A 14815-nucleotide genomic window follows, 5' to 3' on the forward strand; every position below is an offset into this window, starting at 1 on the left:
TAGGATAATATCTATTAGGTTACAATAACAAAGAATAGAGGCTAAAGCAAAAATTTAAAAAGCGTTTATCTTAACTAAGGCTTAAACCTTACAAAAGGTTTGTGTCACAAATTAAGAATCGCTAGCTATTTAGAAGTTACAGCAATTTACTTTGTCTATAACTAAGGTATAACCCAGCACAAGAAGGTTTTCGAGATGACGTTTCCATTCAACCAATTCTTTAAGGGGCAGAGTGGAAATGCTGCTGTAATGAAGGAGCTGGCAAGATATCAAAATGAAACCACCGAGATAAGAGAGAAATAAAACAAGGACCTGCTCAGGAAGCTTTTTTTCTTACAGTTCAGGAGCTTCATAAACATTTCTGAGAGGCTATTGTGCAAATACAAATCAAGCTTTTACCAGCTCAAACCACATTTTGTATCTATACAGATTTGTCTGTACACTCAAAAGATCCAGGGAGATTTAAATTCAGCGGGAAGGAAAGGGTGCAGTGCTTTACTGGCTACAATAAAGGATCTAGGGACTTTAGTCCGAACTACAATCAGACTAGGGCACTAAGGCAGTTATGGTCTAATTGAAAATGGAGTTTAATATAATGTACCTTTCCTCCAGTACAGGGTACCTTGTACACAGTACATGATGAGCAAAGAAGGAAAAACGGGAAATGACAGGTAAGTATTGCAAAATCTTGCAAAATAAATGTTCATCATAATAAATTTTTAAAAATCGGTATTTTTTTTGTTGTAGAACTCCAAGGTAATGTTCAAAACAGAGTTCTTAAAGTGTTTAACATGTTCAATTAAAAAAAAGCCCTACGAGCCAAAAAGAAAAAAAAAAAAGTAAGAATGATCTCTCATTGTAGGTTTGTTTTACTTTAATGACAGACGTCGAGTTTTCCCTAAGGGGTTGGACATCGTATTAATTTTAGCCAGAATTGATCTTTGACAGCTATTTCTAATTTAAGACCGGCCTTTTGGCTGTTAAGCTAGAATTCAATCCTAGGCAGAGTCAACACAAGCATATACATCACTTACGACTCAATTAAGCCTTCAAAAGAGAGTTTACACAGGATTTAAACAGTGCATAGTCCTTGTGCTGACCTGTTGCATGAGGGGAGGAAGGAGGAGCTGAGTGGCTAGATTTCACCATGCATGTTCTGACAATTTCATATAAACCTCACGCAATCTGTTAAAATACACTCACCCAGTTCTTCCTCTTCTTTTTCTTTGAATCGCTCTCTATGTTGCTTCCCACACTGGAGTGACTGGTAGCACTGTTAATACTGGAGACGCTATCCGAAGAGTGCTGCCTTCGGATCCGCAGGTCTGTGGGTTGAGCGGCTCCGGGTCCTGAATGTGAATTGAGGCGGCGTCAAATTTATGTAAGAAGTTTGATATAAGTGTAAATTACTGGGATAAGTAAGAGAAGTGAGATAAGACAGGACTGCATTCAGACTTTATATTGGCAATTACTGAAAACACCGAAGAAAATAAAGCCAAGTGCCTGACAGCTCTGAAATGGGGATCTCTGCTCTCTGCTGCTTCACATCAGCGTCTAGGTGGGTGAATTACTAAATGCTTGTAGTAAATTCAGTGAGCTCACACTGAAGGCGGAAAAGCTTTGTTAAAATGCCTTCTCGTGTCTAACACGTCCATTTACTTCTGCAGAACTGATGGCACTATTTACACAGATACTCATTTCAAATCCCCACATGATACCAAAACAAGTAACTAGAGACAGTCACGAAACAAAACTGATCTCTGATGGTTACATCAGATATTACCAAGAGGTCTAAAGTCCCATGAGCACCGCACAGTTGCTAGATGTAGTGCTTGCTTCTCACCTTTGCAGTTGAGCTCAGGTGTGTTTATGACTCCATTGATGGCAGCCTGGGCAGCAGCATTTTGCTTCTTCAGTAGTTCAATAGTCTTCCTTAACTCGTTCAGTTCCGAGTCCTTGAATAAGAAAAAAAAAAAAGGTGATACGCTCGAAAACGCAGATGGTATCTACCTGCTCCAAAGAAGCCACACTTCAATCTGAGCACTGGTATTTGATAGAGAATTTATGGAATGTATATGTACAAGGAGATGAAAATGAGGTTTGGTATACCTGGGGAAGCACACCCTCAATAGGCTGCAAAATAGCTTGGTTATTAAGATACAAAAAAATGTACATGCTCTGTAATACAGAAATAATGCATATTCAAGTATACTGTCCAAAAACCCGATGTTGCCTGTCTTGCAAGGACTTTTCCTGGTGTTTCTCTTGAACGTGCGCATGTGTGGATGCATTGGGAAGAAATTTATTACAAAAATATGCAATACTGAAGACTTGTGTCCAAAGCAACAATTTATACCTGATCAGTTGTCGCAACATCCCAGTAAGGAAAATGAGTATTTTAGACAAGATTATTATTACATTTTACTCCATCACCACAATTGAGGAAACTAAGGAAACGGTGCATGTGATTTTTTCTTCCCCACAACTACAGGAGCATGAGCGGCAATGCTGGAAACGGAAGTTAAGACTTCCCCAAATACTTTTCAAGCTTGCCTTTTGTTCCGCTGTCATTGTCAGGCTCTGCAGTCTGATCGTCATGTTCCCCAGGCTCTGCTCAAACGCTGCCACCAGGTGAGCCTGAAAGTTAAACCATAGAGAAGTAGTTTGTTCTCTCCCCCCAAAACAAGAATATTTCTGCAGGTATTTAAATGGACCACCTCCTGCGTTGCATTGTTTGTTGTGTAAATGATACGGAGAAAATAACAGTGATTAGAAAAGGTCAAATGAGCAGAGCATACATTGTGAAAACATCTGCTAACAAATTACCAGGAACAATTTAATCGTGGAAAATTAGAAATGCCAAAGGTAACAGCCCAATTTCAGAATTTTAGAAAATGGCAACCCTTTCACGTACAACTACTACCAGCAGCACACTATGAAATGATGCGGGTTTAGGCTATAAACCATGCCCTGCTTGGCAGCAGCTGCTACCGAGCGCTTTAGAAAACACAGACGTAGGAGTAACGCTGTGACCTGGCACAGCAGTAGGAGATTTCCTGAAGGCAGCTCCTTGGTCAGCTGCTACATCCACTTCTTTGATAACTGTCCTGGCTATCAAAATCAAGGTATCTCAGACATACTCTAACACAGCAGCAAAGCTGGGTTTTTTTCCAGTTTGGAATTCTCATTTATTCTGTAAAATGTGCGATCCTACATCCAGAATACATCTGAGAACAAAACCACCTTCTGGGTCCCTAGGAGTTAAGGTCTTTTGAAGAGCCACATCTCAAACTAATCTAGTTCATATACTTTTCTCAGTTGTTTAAAGCTGCTTAGCTTTTGCGATAAATGGAAATCACAGTTTGCCACTTTGTTGAAACGACACATTAAATTTTTTTTTTGGAAACATCTCACAAATTAACTGAGGCTTTTAAGGGACGCTTTAGGGAATACACCTTGTCACCTGAAAGTACTCCTGATACCGAAAAGGCATGGAAAGATGTCCTTGGTTATCTAGCCACGTCCTCAAGCTATTGCAAGCAATGACAGGTAAAGACCTCCCATCACAAAATGTAGAGAGATTCTAAACATCTGTTGTTCATTTTTGAAATCAGATTTGATCTTTGACTTTTTATGTGGGCCATTATTAACACGTAAAAGGTTACTTAGTGATAGTTTTCGGGTACCCTCAAGTAGTTAAGTAGTTAATTCTTGCCATAGAGCTTTTCACAAAAAGTTTAAATCTTTTTCTAGAGAGTACCAACAAACCCAAAATGTCCCTTCTAAGTTTTAGGAGGATACCCTAAAAAGTAAAATAAAATAGAGAACAGTAAATAAAATATAAAGCAAGTTTTTAGATAGAGGAAGGCCAGGCAGAAACTCCCCTCCAACTAGATCACTATTTTCCTTGTGGATATTTAAGGCAAAAAGACACTGGAAGTCACAGAGGTGGAGATTCTCACTGTGCTACCCAACGGGAGAACTCTGAAAGCCAAGTCAGTCAGCTCAGTCCAGAGATGCCTTCTCTGCAGAGAGGGACAAGGATGGAGGCAGGGCTACTGCAGCGTTGTAGCCAGTCTGCCAGATGATTTATCAGCTGATGTACCTGAATCTAACTCAGACTTCTCCAACATTTGAGTGCACCTGGCTTGCAGCTAAGGTCCACGTGCTAAATATCATCCAAAACTCCCCGGTGCTTGGCCAATTACCCTTTGTTCTTTTCCCATGAAGCACTGAGAACCCAATGTCAATTATATTAAGGACATCGGCTAAGAACTGAAAATGACTGAGAAGTAAAAGGAAGGAAAAGTAGACTGAGAAGATGGAAAGAAACTTGGTAAAAGGGTACTATGTTTCTAGTGCCATGATACGGCATTGTTTTATAGATATGCAGGTATATCTATCTGTCTATTTATAGATATACATGTATATCTATATATATCCATATGCAGTTGCATATGCAATTGAACACAGGCGTAGTTCAATATATATTTGTCTCATTAGCCATAATCATCTACGCTAACCAGAGCAAATAGTATTGCTCTATTAAAAATAATTCTATACACGCAACGACAAGTAAAATTGTGCAAAATCTTTCCAAGCGGAAAAGGACATTCTCTCACCTAAATATATACAGAATAGCAAAACCTTTCACAGAGCTATTCCAGACTTACTCGTCATCAGCACACGGCTGACTTATCCTAAATAACTGTTCTCACACTCGCAATGAAAACAAACATAAGCAGTACATTAACACGGGGATGAGCATCTCTCATGCCCATCCGCCCCGGTGAAAATAAGCAGAGCCGGGACTGTGAGAAAATAGCAAAAAGTAATTTAAACCCTCACACTACACGTTTGAAAATCTAAATATTTATTTTAAAAACACAGACTGCAAAGTTTCTGTTGGGGAGGATGAACAGGGAAAAACAAAACTGATATTCAGGAATCCTCAGCAATACTTGGCAAAAGCAAAAAATAAATGGGCAAGCGGGACTGCATGGATTAATAATGGGATACAAACCCTTAATTCTTTGACCTGAATCTTAAGAAAAAGTTCATCTTTCAAAACCAGATCAGGCACCTTTAAATTATTCCTCTCTGGAAACTGTTCAGTGAGCTATGGAAAATTGTTGTCTTCACTTTCTAGTTGGAGCAAAACCTTTTCAAAATTCTTGCCCCTGATGGCCTGAGAAGCATCAAAAGCTGCAGTGTGTATACAGGAAAATTCAGGAAAAAAATTAATAAATTAAATAAACAGATCAATTCAAATTGCCTAAGTTAGAAGCATTTAAAAAAAAAAAAAATCTTGTGTAAAGGAAATGTCCATAAAGTAGTGTCTTAACAAAGAGCATTTATTAGTCTTAACTTTTTTGGGAACAGACCTGGTCTTCTACATGGAAAAAGAGTATGTTCTCTGAAAAGAGGTGGCTACAGAGTGAAATATATTACTAAGACAGTTATAGCAACATTTCTGCAGCAGACTGTAGCTGATTTACGGACAAGTAAGGGGCAGGTCAAAGTCTAAAAAGTTTAAATAGCATGAATAAAAACCCCCAAAATTTTAGCAAAGTGAATGAAGCAAAAATGGCGTATTACCAAAATAACTGATGCTAACTTTTTTTTGGGAAAAAACACCCCAAAACAACGACGAAAACAAAAAACCGAATGACCCCCAAACAAACAAAAATGCACAGCAACAGCGTATGTTAAAAACTATTCTCCGCAAAGATAGTTGTAGTAACCGCACACAAATTCTTGGGCAAATTAACGGCAGCTGGGGCAGGCACACGGTAGCCTGTGCTACTCACTCCTCTTGGAGACAGGCTACTAGCTCCCGTGTTGAGTAACAGCCTACTGAATCCCAACACCGCATGAAGAAGAATGCAACAAAACCAAGGCAGAGCTAGATGAGTTGCATAGCTGACAAGTTCTTTGTTTGAAGGACACAAGCTGGGTTATTTAACAACACGATAAAAAAAAAAACGTACGCAAGAGAATCCGGTTCTTACTTTCTCACATGTAAAAGAAGCTTCTGGATGAAAACCAACTCATGTATCCAGTCCTCTCTGTATTTGGAAGGCAAACGTAAGACTTAATTTTTTGGAAGATTTTTTTTAATTTTTCTTTTCCTCTTGGGAAAGTGACTGAGTGGTTACATGCAGTCAAAGCCCTTTTATCTGACTTCTCTACTAACTGTTCTTGGTTTTCCTTTTCCATTTTGCAAGCTGGACAAAGTGCCTACAGTGAACACTGCAGATTTCCCCTTGAATCCTTCTTGTGATAGGCGTTACTGCTCAGATGGAAGCTGTCCTTTACTGTGTCAAGTTTCGTATTCCACCTATTCGGAGAGCTGATGGACAGGAATGTCCTCTCCAGTAGCATGTGTTCTGATGTTTATTCATTCCCACAAACCAGGATGTCAGTATGATCCCATTTGATGACTATTCATCTGGAGCTTATTTACTCTAGAATTGCTTATTTTTCTAGCAAGCTTCTGTTTTGCAGATTTCTGCTATCTGTGACTACAGCACAGAACACACAAATAAACTTGCTCAGGGTCATACATAGTGTTGCCTCAACACCTCCTGGCTTCCAAATCTTTTTTTTCCAAGTGTTTTATATTACTTACTCACCAAATTCCTCAGCGGAAACAAGCAGAAGTATTGCCCACACTGGTAAAAATCAGGTATGTCCGCTCTGTAACTGTAAATTAGTTCTCAGAGCCCCTTATGCCACTGTTACATATCATGCCATTAGCCCACATCTTTATGTAACAGCAAAGTATAATGCATTTCAATCCACGTTTCCACCAATTTTTATTCCTACCGATTATAACCTTCATCTGTATCTCATCACACCCAAATGACAAAACAAGACAGTATTTATAAAAAAAGACACCGTCTTCAATGATTTTCTCAAGATCTGAAGATGGTTTACATATCTATAAAGCCAAATGAACATTATAATTCAGTATTTAAAGAAAGGCACAAGACAATTCAGTAGGACAGAGGATGTTATTTTTGGAAAGGTCCCACACGCACGTAGTTATTTTTTTAAACACAGAGGTAATGTGAACCGAGTGTTAGACACATGAAATCTTTTGGTCACTTAGAAAAACCGGGGTGGTAGTTGGTGCGCTAATCGCGTTCCCTGTTAGTGTTTGTTCTCCGAGTTGTACTCACATTGGCAGTCAACTGAGTTGTCAGAGCTGACACTTTTTCTTGGGATGCATCCAACTCTCTTCGTAGCTTGCGAATCTATATATTTTAAGAGAGCACTTTACTGCACCATAATACGGAGAAATAAAATAGCAAGACACGAAATGCGGAGTGTCTTGACAGAACATTTATGCCTGTCAAACACCATGTGCTCTTACCTCTGACTGGCACTTCTCTTCAGGCTATAAAATAAAAACAGAGGAAAATACATGAGGACATTACAACATAACCAGCCTGACAGATTTATCAAATTTTTCAAATTTTTTTTTGCATTTCAAAAACTCTAATGTGAATTCCTTATTTTGGATTCCCACATCCATATTCAATCCAAGACAATCTCCTAATTTATTTACTCTTCAGGAAAAAGAAAACAGGCTGCTCGTACAGGACTTCTTCCTGCAGGAAGGAATTTGGGCTCCACTTCCCAGCCTGCCGACCCGTGCACCTCTGAGTCTGAACCATGGAAGGGTGAAGTCCTGGCTCCGTGCATGAGGGACTGCATGAGGCTCTGAAGAGCCAGGACTGTCACAGGACATGGCTGATCCTAGGCAATTCTCTTCCTCCCATGCTCAGCTCCCCATGGGATGGAGACCACGTTTTTGTATTCCAAAGTGATGTGGGGAAAAAGAAAAAAATGCCTCCCACTTGGGTGCTGCCTAGGCACTGTGGTGATGAACAACTGAGGGGACACAACTAGTTTTCTGAGGATGCAAAGTGGATGTACTGACCATCCGTTGTGGTCTGCATGACAAAATTGTGGCTACTACGGCCTGTTTCTAACCAAAGTTATCAGCTAAAGAGAAGTATATGGTAGGAGGTTACATGCTCCACTGTCCTTATGTAAACACGTCCACTACCAGCCACCATGAAAATTATACCCATCAAACCACACTATTAAGAGCCACTCATGCTTGGGCAGTAAGCACAGAAACCAGAACACAGAAACCAGAAGCTCAGACAGCAGCTGCTGGGTACTCTCCTTGTGGCTCTCATGGTTATAAACAACAGTCCAGAGGAAAAGGTCTGTTTTCCATCCTACCAAGACGTTACCTGTTTTGGCTTCATATGGACCTTGCTCGAGGCAAGGTCAATGATGAAAGGCAGTATTTCCAACTTATTATCAAGTCTTAAGGCCATGTTACACATGTAACTTCCTAACAGTGAAACATGTATGTGAAATAACGCTAAATAACACTATGCTGGCTTGACAGACTTCATCGACAGTTACACATGATCTTCTAAGAGCAAGTTCTTCCACGTACTCTTGTATCACATAGGCTTGTTTCAGCTGAGGATGTGTGGTAAGTGTGCAGATGCATCACACTTGCGTAAGAATTTGAAACTGAAGATCCTGTTCAATTAACACGTATTTCAGCAGTAATTATTATCCACTGTTTTTTAAAAGGGTTGTGCTTTAAGAAACCCCCAAAACCGTGGTCATAGCGAGCCAGGAATACATGAGCCACCTTTTATCTGGCTAGCTTGGATATTAACAGCAGTGAAGCCACTGGGAATTAACCATCAATGCCAAATACTTCTGTACAGTCTCGTGAGGGCTGGAACCTGCTGTGCCCCTGGGTCGCTGCAGTTAACACTCCAACTAGCTAGAGAAAAGCGAGGTAAGACAGGGTCTGTGTGTTGCAGCCTCACCTCCCCGTTACAGCACAGGTATAGTCTTAACTGACAAAGTCTTCCATAGTATATGTTTAAATGGAAAATCCTTCGTGAGACTATTAGAAGAAAATAAGCAAATGTAACACGCATTTGAAAAAAACCTGTATTTTCAAACTCCAGTAAGCCTTATTTTAGGATCAGATAATCTAAATGAATAGATACTTTTGGAGGAAATATTACTGGCATAGTGAACAAATGGCTTCTTTAGAATTATTAAAATCTGTGCATTAAAAAACTTACTCAAACTTCTTTAGTAACAAATCCTTAATACAAGGCTGGAATGACTTTATTCAGCAAATGTTGGGGTGCTTTAGGTAATGAAGTTAAAATCTCCTCAGAGCTACTGAGGTCCTTTGTAGCAAAACTTATTTAGCATAGTTGTAAAATACTGACTCAAAAAATAAATTGCTGCTTTTAGGCCATTAACGTCTGTGTTTAATGAGGATACTGCCACATATCCACAGACATCCTTATGAATGTAAACGTTTCTTCCATAGCTAGCATCCAGAACACAATCAAATGAAAAGTGCTTTTTTTGGGCAAAAACAGTTAGCACAATAAGACCAGTCAATTCAACAATTTTGATTAGTAAACCCAAATTGTTCATTTCGTTATACTCACCGTCGAATAAATAGATGACGTACTGGACACCAAAGACAGAGAAGAACCATGCACTAAAGGAAAGAAAATAAACACAATGAATATAAATACAGTAACCACACACTGGAATCATCATAGATCATCCACTGCCAACGACCAGCCTACTGAAGAAATACTTTGACAAATTTCATCATCCATCATAAACTTAATTATATTATTGCACCAACAATGTACAGTTTGACGAATGCATGGCCAGGTAATACAATCCGTAAACTTTGATTTGGTAAAGCTGTTTTAACAATTTAATACTTGTTTTTTGGGAAAATGAGGTGTGGTCAAGAAGATTAAAAAGAAAAGTTTCAATGAAGATTTATTCAGAAAGAAATATTTCTCTGGACAGCTTAAGACTTGCAAAAGGGCTTACTCAAGATAATAAAACCCAACAAACTAACTGAAATGCAGAAGAGATTACAAAAGTAAATCTAAGCACTTCCTTTTCAGTTTTAGATGAGATTGAGGGGGCAGGTTGTTTTCTTTAAGCAGCAGACCAAGATGGAGATGTCCTGAGAAGACCACGATACCCAGCTCCAGTGTGTAACCAGATGTGCCAGGAGAAGATGTGGAGCACCCAGGTCAGACACTGTTGTCTAATTTTGGGGCTCTCAACTGCCCTCTGAATGCAGCTGTATCTTCCTTCTGCTGAGTACAAGGGAGCTGTATCACGGGCAGTGATGAGCTGAACATTCCCTAACCCTGCAGCGTTTTTTGGTCTTTCTTTAAAGCAATGCCTTTTCTTTAACAAGGCAAAATTTGTTCTCTCATAGAAAGATTACTGGAGTGAAAACATGGCCACAAAGCCTTTTCTGGAAAAGAATCCGTTTCAAGCAGTTTTTGCATTTAAATATACGTTCAGTAAAAGATACACATTGATTCTCAAGGTTGTTACCATCACCCCGGTGTTAGGATTTACATATAACATCATTTTATTTTTTATTATGCTATTAAAAAAAACTACCCGAAGGTATTCTTTCTGCTACTTAAACATGCAAAATTACCTTTCCTTTATTTTTATTTTTAGAAACAAAATACATTTAATTGAAACTTTCATTCAAACTTCAGGTAACTTCATACAAATCATATAAAATCGTGTTGAATCACTTTTTCTTTCATCTAAATCCTCCAGCCAAAAAAACAGTATAGAAAAGCTGCCATTTTGCTCTAATTACCTACTGCAATTCTCCTACATTCATAATAAATGGGCTCTGCTTTCCCATTGACATTATATCCTAAGGCAAGGCTGGAAAGAGAAGTAAACAAAGTCTAAGTCAGCTTCTGGAGGAATTTAAGACAATTTAAAAAACCCACAAGAAAGTAAAAAAACCTCACACCCATTTGCTTTTTCTGGTTAATCATATTTTCAATTAAAATGATCTTTATAGTTAGATGTTAAGGACTGTACTGCATTAAGAACATAAAAATAACTGGTGTGAATCAGACCCAGGGTCTGTCTAATCGTATGCTCCATCTCTGGCTGCAACCGCAGTGCATGTTTAGGGAAAAGAATGCAAGGAGGTGGCAGATACCCAGTGATTTTTCCCCAGGTACACCTTTGCATCTTCTGGGAATCAGCAGAGATAGAAACTCCTGAGATGGAAACTGCAGTCAGCCCATTATTTTTCATAGTCGCTGTGACCTACCTACCATCAACTCGCTTAACGACTTCTGAATCCACTGACACATTTTGTCTGTAACAAAAAAATCTTCTTGTGTTTAGAAATATAACTCTCTGCAGTTGTTTTAGACTCGCTGCTGAATCAGTCAATAAGTTCCTTGAGTGTCTCCACACCCCTGTGATATGAGAAGTAATGGATAACCACCTTCTTTATAAGGCACTAAATTATATATTATCATCATTTTTCCAAGCTGAAGATTCCTAATCTGTTTGAACTCTCTTCATACCATGGTTGTTATGCACTTAAGATCTCCATGTCACTTTTCTTTTTACCTGCATTTTACCCTTAGGAACACCTTTTTTAAGATGGGAAGCCCAAAGCGCAGGCAATATTGCACAAGACCACCAAAGGACTCATACAGAGAATATAACATTATTTTCTGGTTTGCCTCTCTATATTCTTCCTTTGTGCAGTTTTTACTAATAGAGATGTATTCAAGAAAGTAACCATACCAACTGGCCAGAGAAGAAACAGATCTCCTTACAATGGATTGGGACACAGGCATTTTTGAGTTAGCATCAACTGGGATTTTTACGACCACATCGGGACTTTAAAGAGGAAAGAAGACTCAAACTGAAAAAAGGGAAGGAACACATAACTCTGGGAATCATACTCCTGCCTTGTAAAACATCACTACTGCATCATTTGAATGCGTGTTTAATTTGAGATTTCTAGTTTTAAGGACAACTAAGGAGTTAATGTTTTTGTGCAATTTCTTTTTAAAGTATCTGCAGATGGCTACTTTAAGGCTATTTCATTAGGAGCCTGAAGGCAGTTATGCTCTTGATGTGTTCCTGGTTTTTGCAGTTAACATGCATCTGCACGCAGGCTACAAACCCAAATTGTTTTGGAGCTATTATTTTAAAGCACTATAAATGCATACGCAAGCATGTATCATTTTTAGTGTTAGAAAAGATCAACTGTCCAAAGAATGGAAAGAACAAGAGGTACTGCAGTCAGTAGCACAAAAAGGAATAAAAATTTATACCCCAACGACAATGAATTTAATTCCTCTCTCTCTAGGAGGCTGAAGTATCAGGGTGGAGCCAGCGGCAGCACAGCTCCTGGGGAAGACTGATGGCCAGGGAAGCGGGGAAACCGGATAGCCAAGAGACCACTTAAGCTTTAGGTTGTCTTTTTCCCCCTGAAGTTCTGGGTAGTTTGGAGGCTGCTCCTGCTGGCACCTCTCCAGTCCTGAAACCCTTCCTATCAAAAGAGTCATGTACTGCAAGGCTGACTAACATTTCGACCTACATGCTGTGCTGTGAGAGAACATGACTGTACTTCACACTATGGAGACAAAAGAAAAAAAGGCTTTTAAGAATAAATCCTGGCCCTGCTGAAGTTAATAAGAATAAAATGTCTTGTAATCTTATGTGCTAATAAATAATTAAGAAGTAGAGTGGTAAGTTTTACTTAAGACCTGGATTTATGCTTCATTGACACTGACCGATTGTATAAAATCAATTTGTCCATTAACCACAAATTTAATTTCTATTTTTGATCTATTTTCTCAAGGTGAAGGCGAATGATGTATTCATACTTTCGATCTATTCTCTCATTCTGTGAAGGTGAATTAGATCCGCAGGTTTGAAAGCACAGGACAACATATATGCCATATTCAGAACCACTTGCTCACTTACAACTTGTGATTCCCTGAGAAATAAGCAGGAGCTAATAAGCAGGCTATCCCTGCCTTCTGTATGGCCAGAAGTGACAGAAGACCTTTAGCCTGAAGACAAAAATACAGAGTCTGCAACCTAAACATTCATCCCATCTGGCAAAATATTATTATCCTTTTAGGTGCCAAAAATTTAGGAAAATCGGAAAGGGACTTCTTCAGCATGTCCACTGGAGGGTCAAATTTCCTCCTCGTATACAAAAGTGATCTTTTTCCACTGCTTTCAAGTCCATAACCTGGTAGAGTTTTCTTGGACATAATTTTTATTACTTTTTTTAAATGAATGAAAAGCACTTTGTAGAACATTTCACCTAACTCTTCCCTTTTCCTTTTTTTAAAATGGTTTGTCCTCAAACATGTAATACTTATTAAACATTCTTCCAAACTGTCTCCTGGACAAGAATTTCTGAATTATAAGAGATAGTTTAACCTCAAACGTGCCAAAATGGATTTGCTGCAATCTTAAGGACACTTAAAAGGTTACAATTTTTTTGAGGATGTCTTCAATAAGACCTGATTAAGCTTTACTGTAGTAGCTCTTTCAGTAAATCTAAGTATAACGCAGATGCAGTGATTTAAATTCCTTCACAGATTATATTAAGGAACTCTTTAGTAAGAGCAGGACTGTTCATCTCAGAATGGAATTCAACTGACTAAGTATCAGGCAGTCTTGGACTGTTCATGATCATCTAGCTTTCTGAGAGCACGGCACAAACAAAGGTTAATTCCTGCAATGACACAGTTTTCAGCCCTACAGCATTATTCTAATAATTTTCAGCCCCTAATGAAGATCCTCAGCCATGGGCCTCTAAAATACAATTAAATGTAATGGAGTTAGATTGGCTAAATTCAGTAACGAATTAGCCCTGAATCTGTCTGGAGCCATACCCAATGCGCATTTTCCACCCCTTCCAATGGCAGAAAACAGATGGGATAACCAGTATCTCCAGGAAGGCGCCTTGTGGCTCCTAAAGGCGCCTACAAGCACCTAAGTGTGGCTCCCATGTGGCTCTAGGGGAACAGCAACAACAGGGCACTGGTATTAATGCCGCTGAGTAAGTGCAGGTCTTCAGCAGTGGAGGAAGTAAGTCAGCAAAGGCTTGTGTGACCTGTAGTGATAAAGTACTTCATAGCCAACCAAGCTCCCAATCCTTGCCAGAAAGGAGATTTAAGACTCAAAGAGCTAATGCTGAAAGAGCTTCCTATGACCTTCCTATGAACCACTCCCAGAGCTCACCCCATGCTTGACTTCTCGAAGTGCAACACGTGAGGGTTTTAACGTGAGCTCACAGCTACTCCTGCAAACTGTAAGGTTGCTTGATCAGTAGCAATCAAACTAAATATTTATTTATAGGTAAATGACTTTTTCTTCTTATATTTACATGGGCTTCTTTTATGAGGTATGATTACATATTTGAAAAGACAATGAGAAATTAAAAAGAAGAGCCTAGATGTTTTGAAGAACTACTCAGATCCCTTCCGTGGAAGCTGTGTGATAGCAACCCAGGACATTGAGCAGAAATAAAAAGGGAAGATAATTTGAATACAGATTAAATACTGGAAAAATTAACTGGGATAGAAACAACAGTCTGGCTGATATCAATTATTTATACTACAAACAGAAGTGTGGAGGCCCAGGTTCAGGAGAACAGTCCTATTCAAGGAAACACTTTAATATGCTAACTCTAAGTATGAACTATAATTTTGAGATCGCTAAAAATGAAGCACAGGATGTGTTTAAATCATTTCTTGAACAGTGATGTTCTAGGTACAACACTTACATGCTTTCCTATGTCTGGCCAAAAGGACCACTGAATGAATATCATCAGAACAACGACTAGGACTAAAGTTTTATCTAACCCTGAGAGCTCCACACAGAGAGAACAGTGCTCTGAAATGACCCCTGT

General features: G+C 39.0%; 1 protein-coding gene across 1 annotated transcript in view; it reads right to left on the reverse strand.

Moving 5' to 3' along the window:
- Positions 1-14815, reverse strand: part of NAV2 (neuron navigator 2) — a 242657-nt gene that overhangs the window by 24016 nt on the left and 203826 nt on the right. Inside the window, 6 exon segments of the mRNA XM_009334531.1 lie at positions 1204-1349; positions 1844-1955; positions 2554-2637; positions 7185-7259; positions 7379-7402; positions 9516-9568. Of these exon segments, the coding sequence (XP_009332806.1) occupies positions 1204-1349; positions 1844-1955; positions 2554-2637; positions 7185-7259; positions 7379-7402; positions 9516-9568 (494 nt within the window).

This window comes from Pygoscelis adeliae, unplaced genomic scaffold (genome assembly GCF_000699105.1).
Source record: "Pygoscelis adeliae isolate BGI_AS28 unplaced genomic scaffold, ASM69910v1 Scaffold171, whole genome shotgun sequence".
In the NCBI taxonomy this organism is placed as follows: domain Eukaryota; kingdom Metazoa; phylum Chordata; class Aves; order Sphenisciformes; family Spheniscidae; genus Pygoscelis; species Pygoscelis adeliae.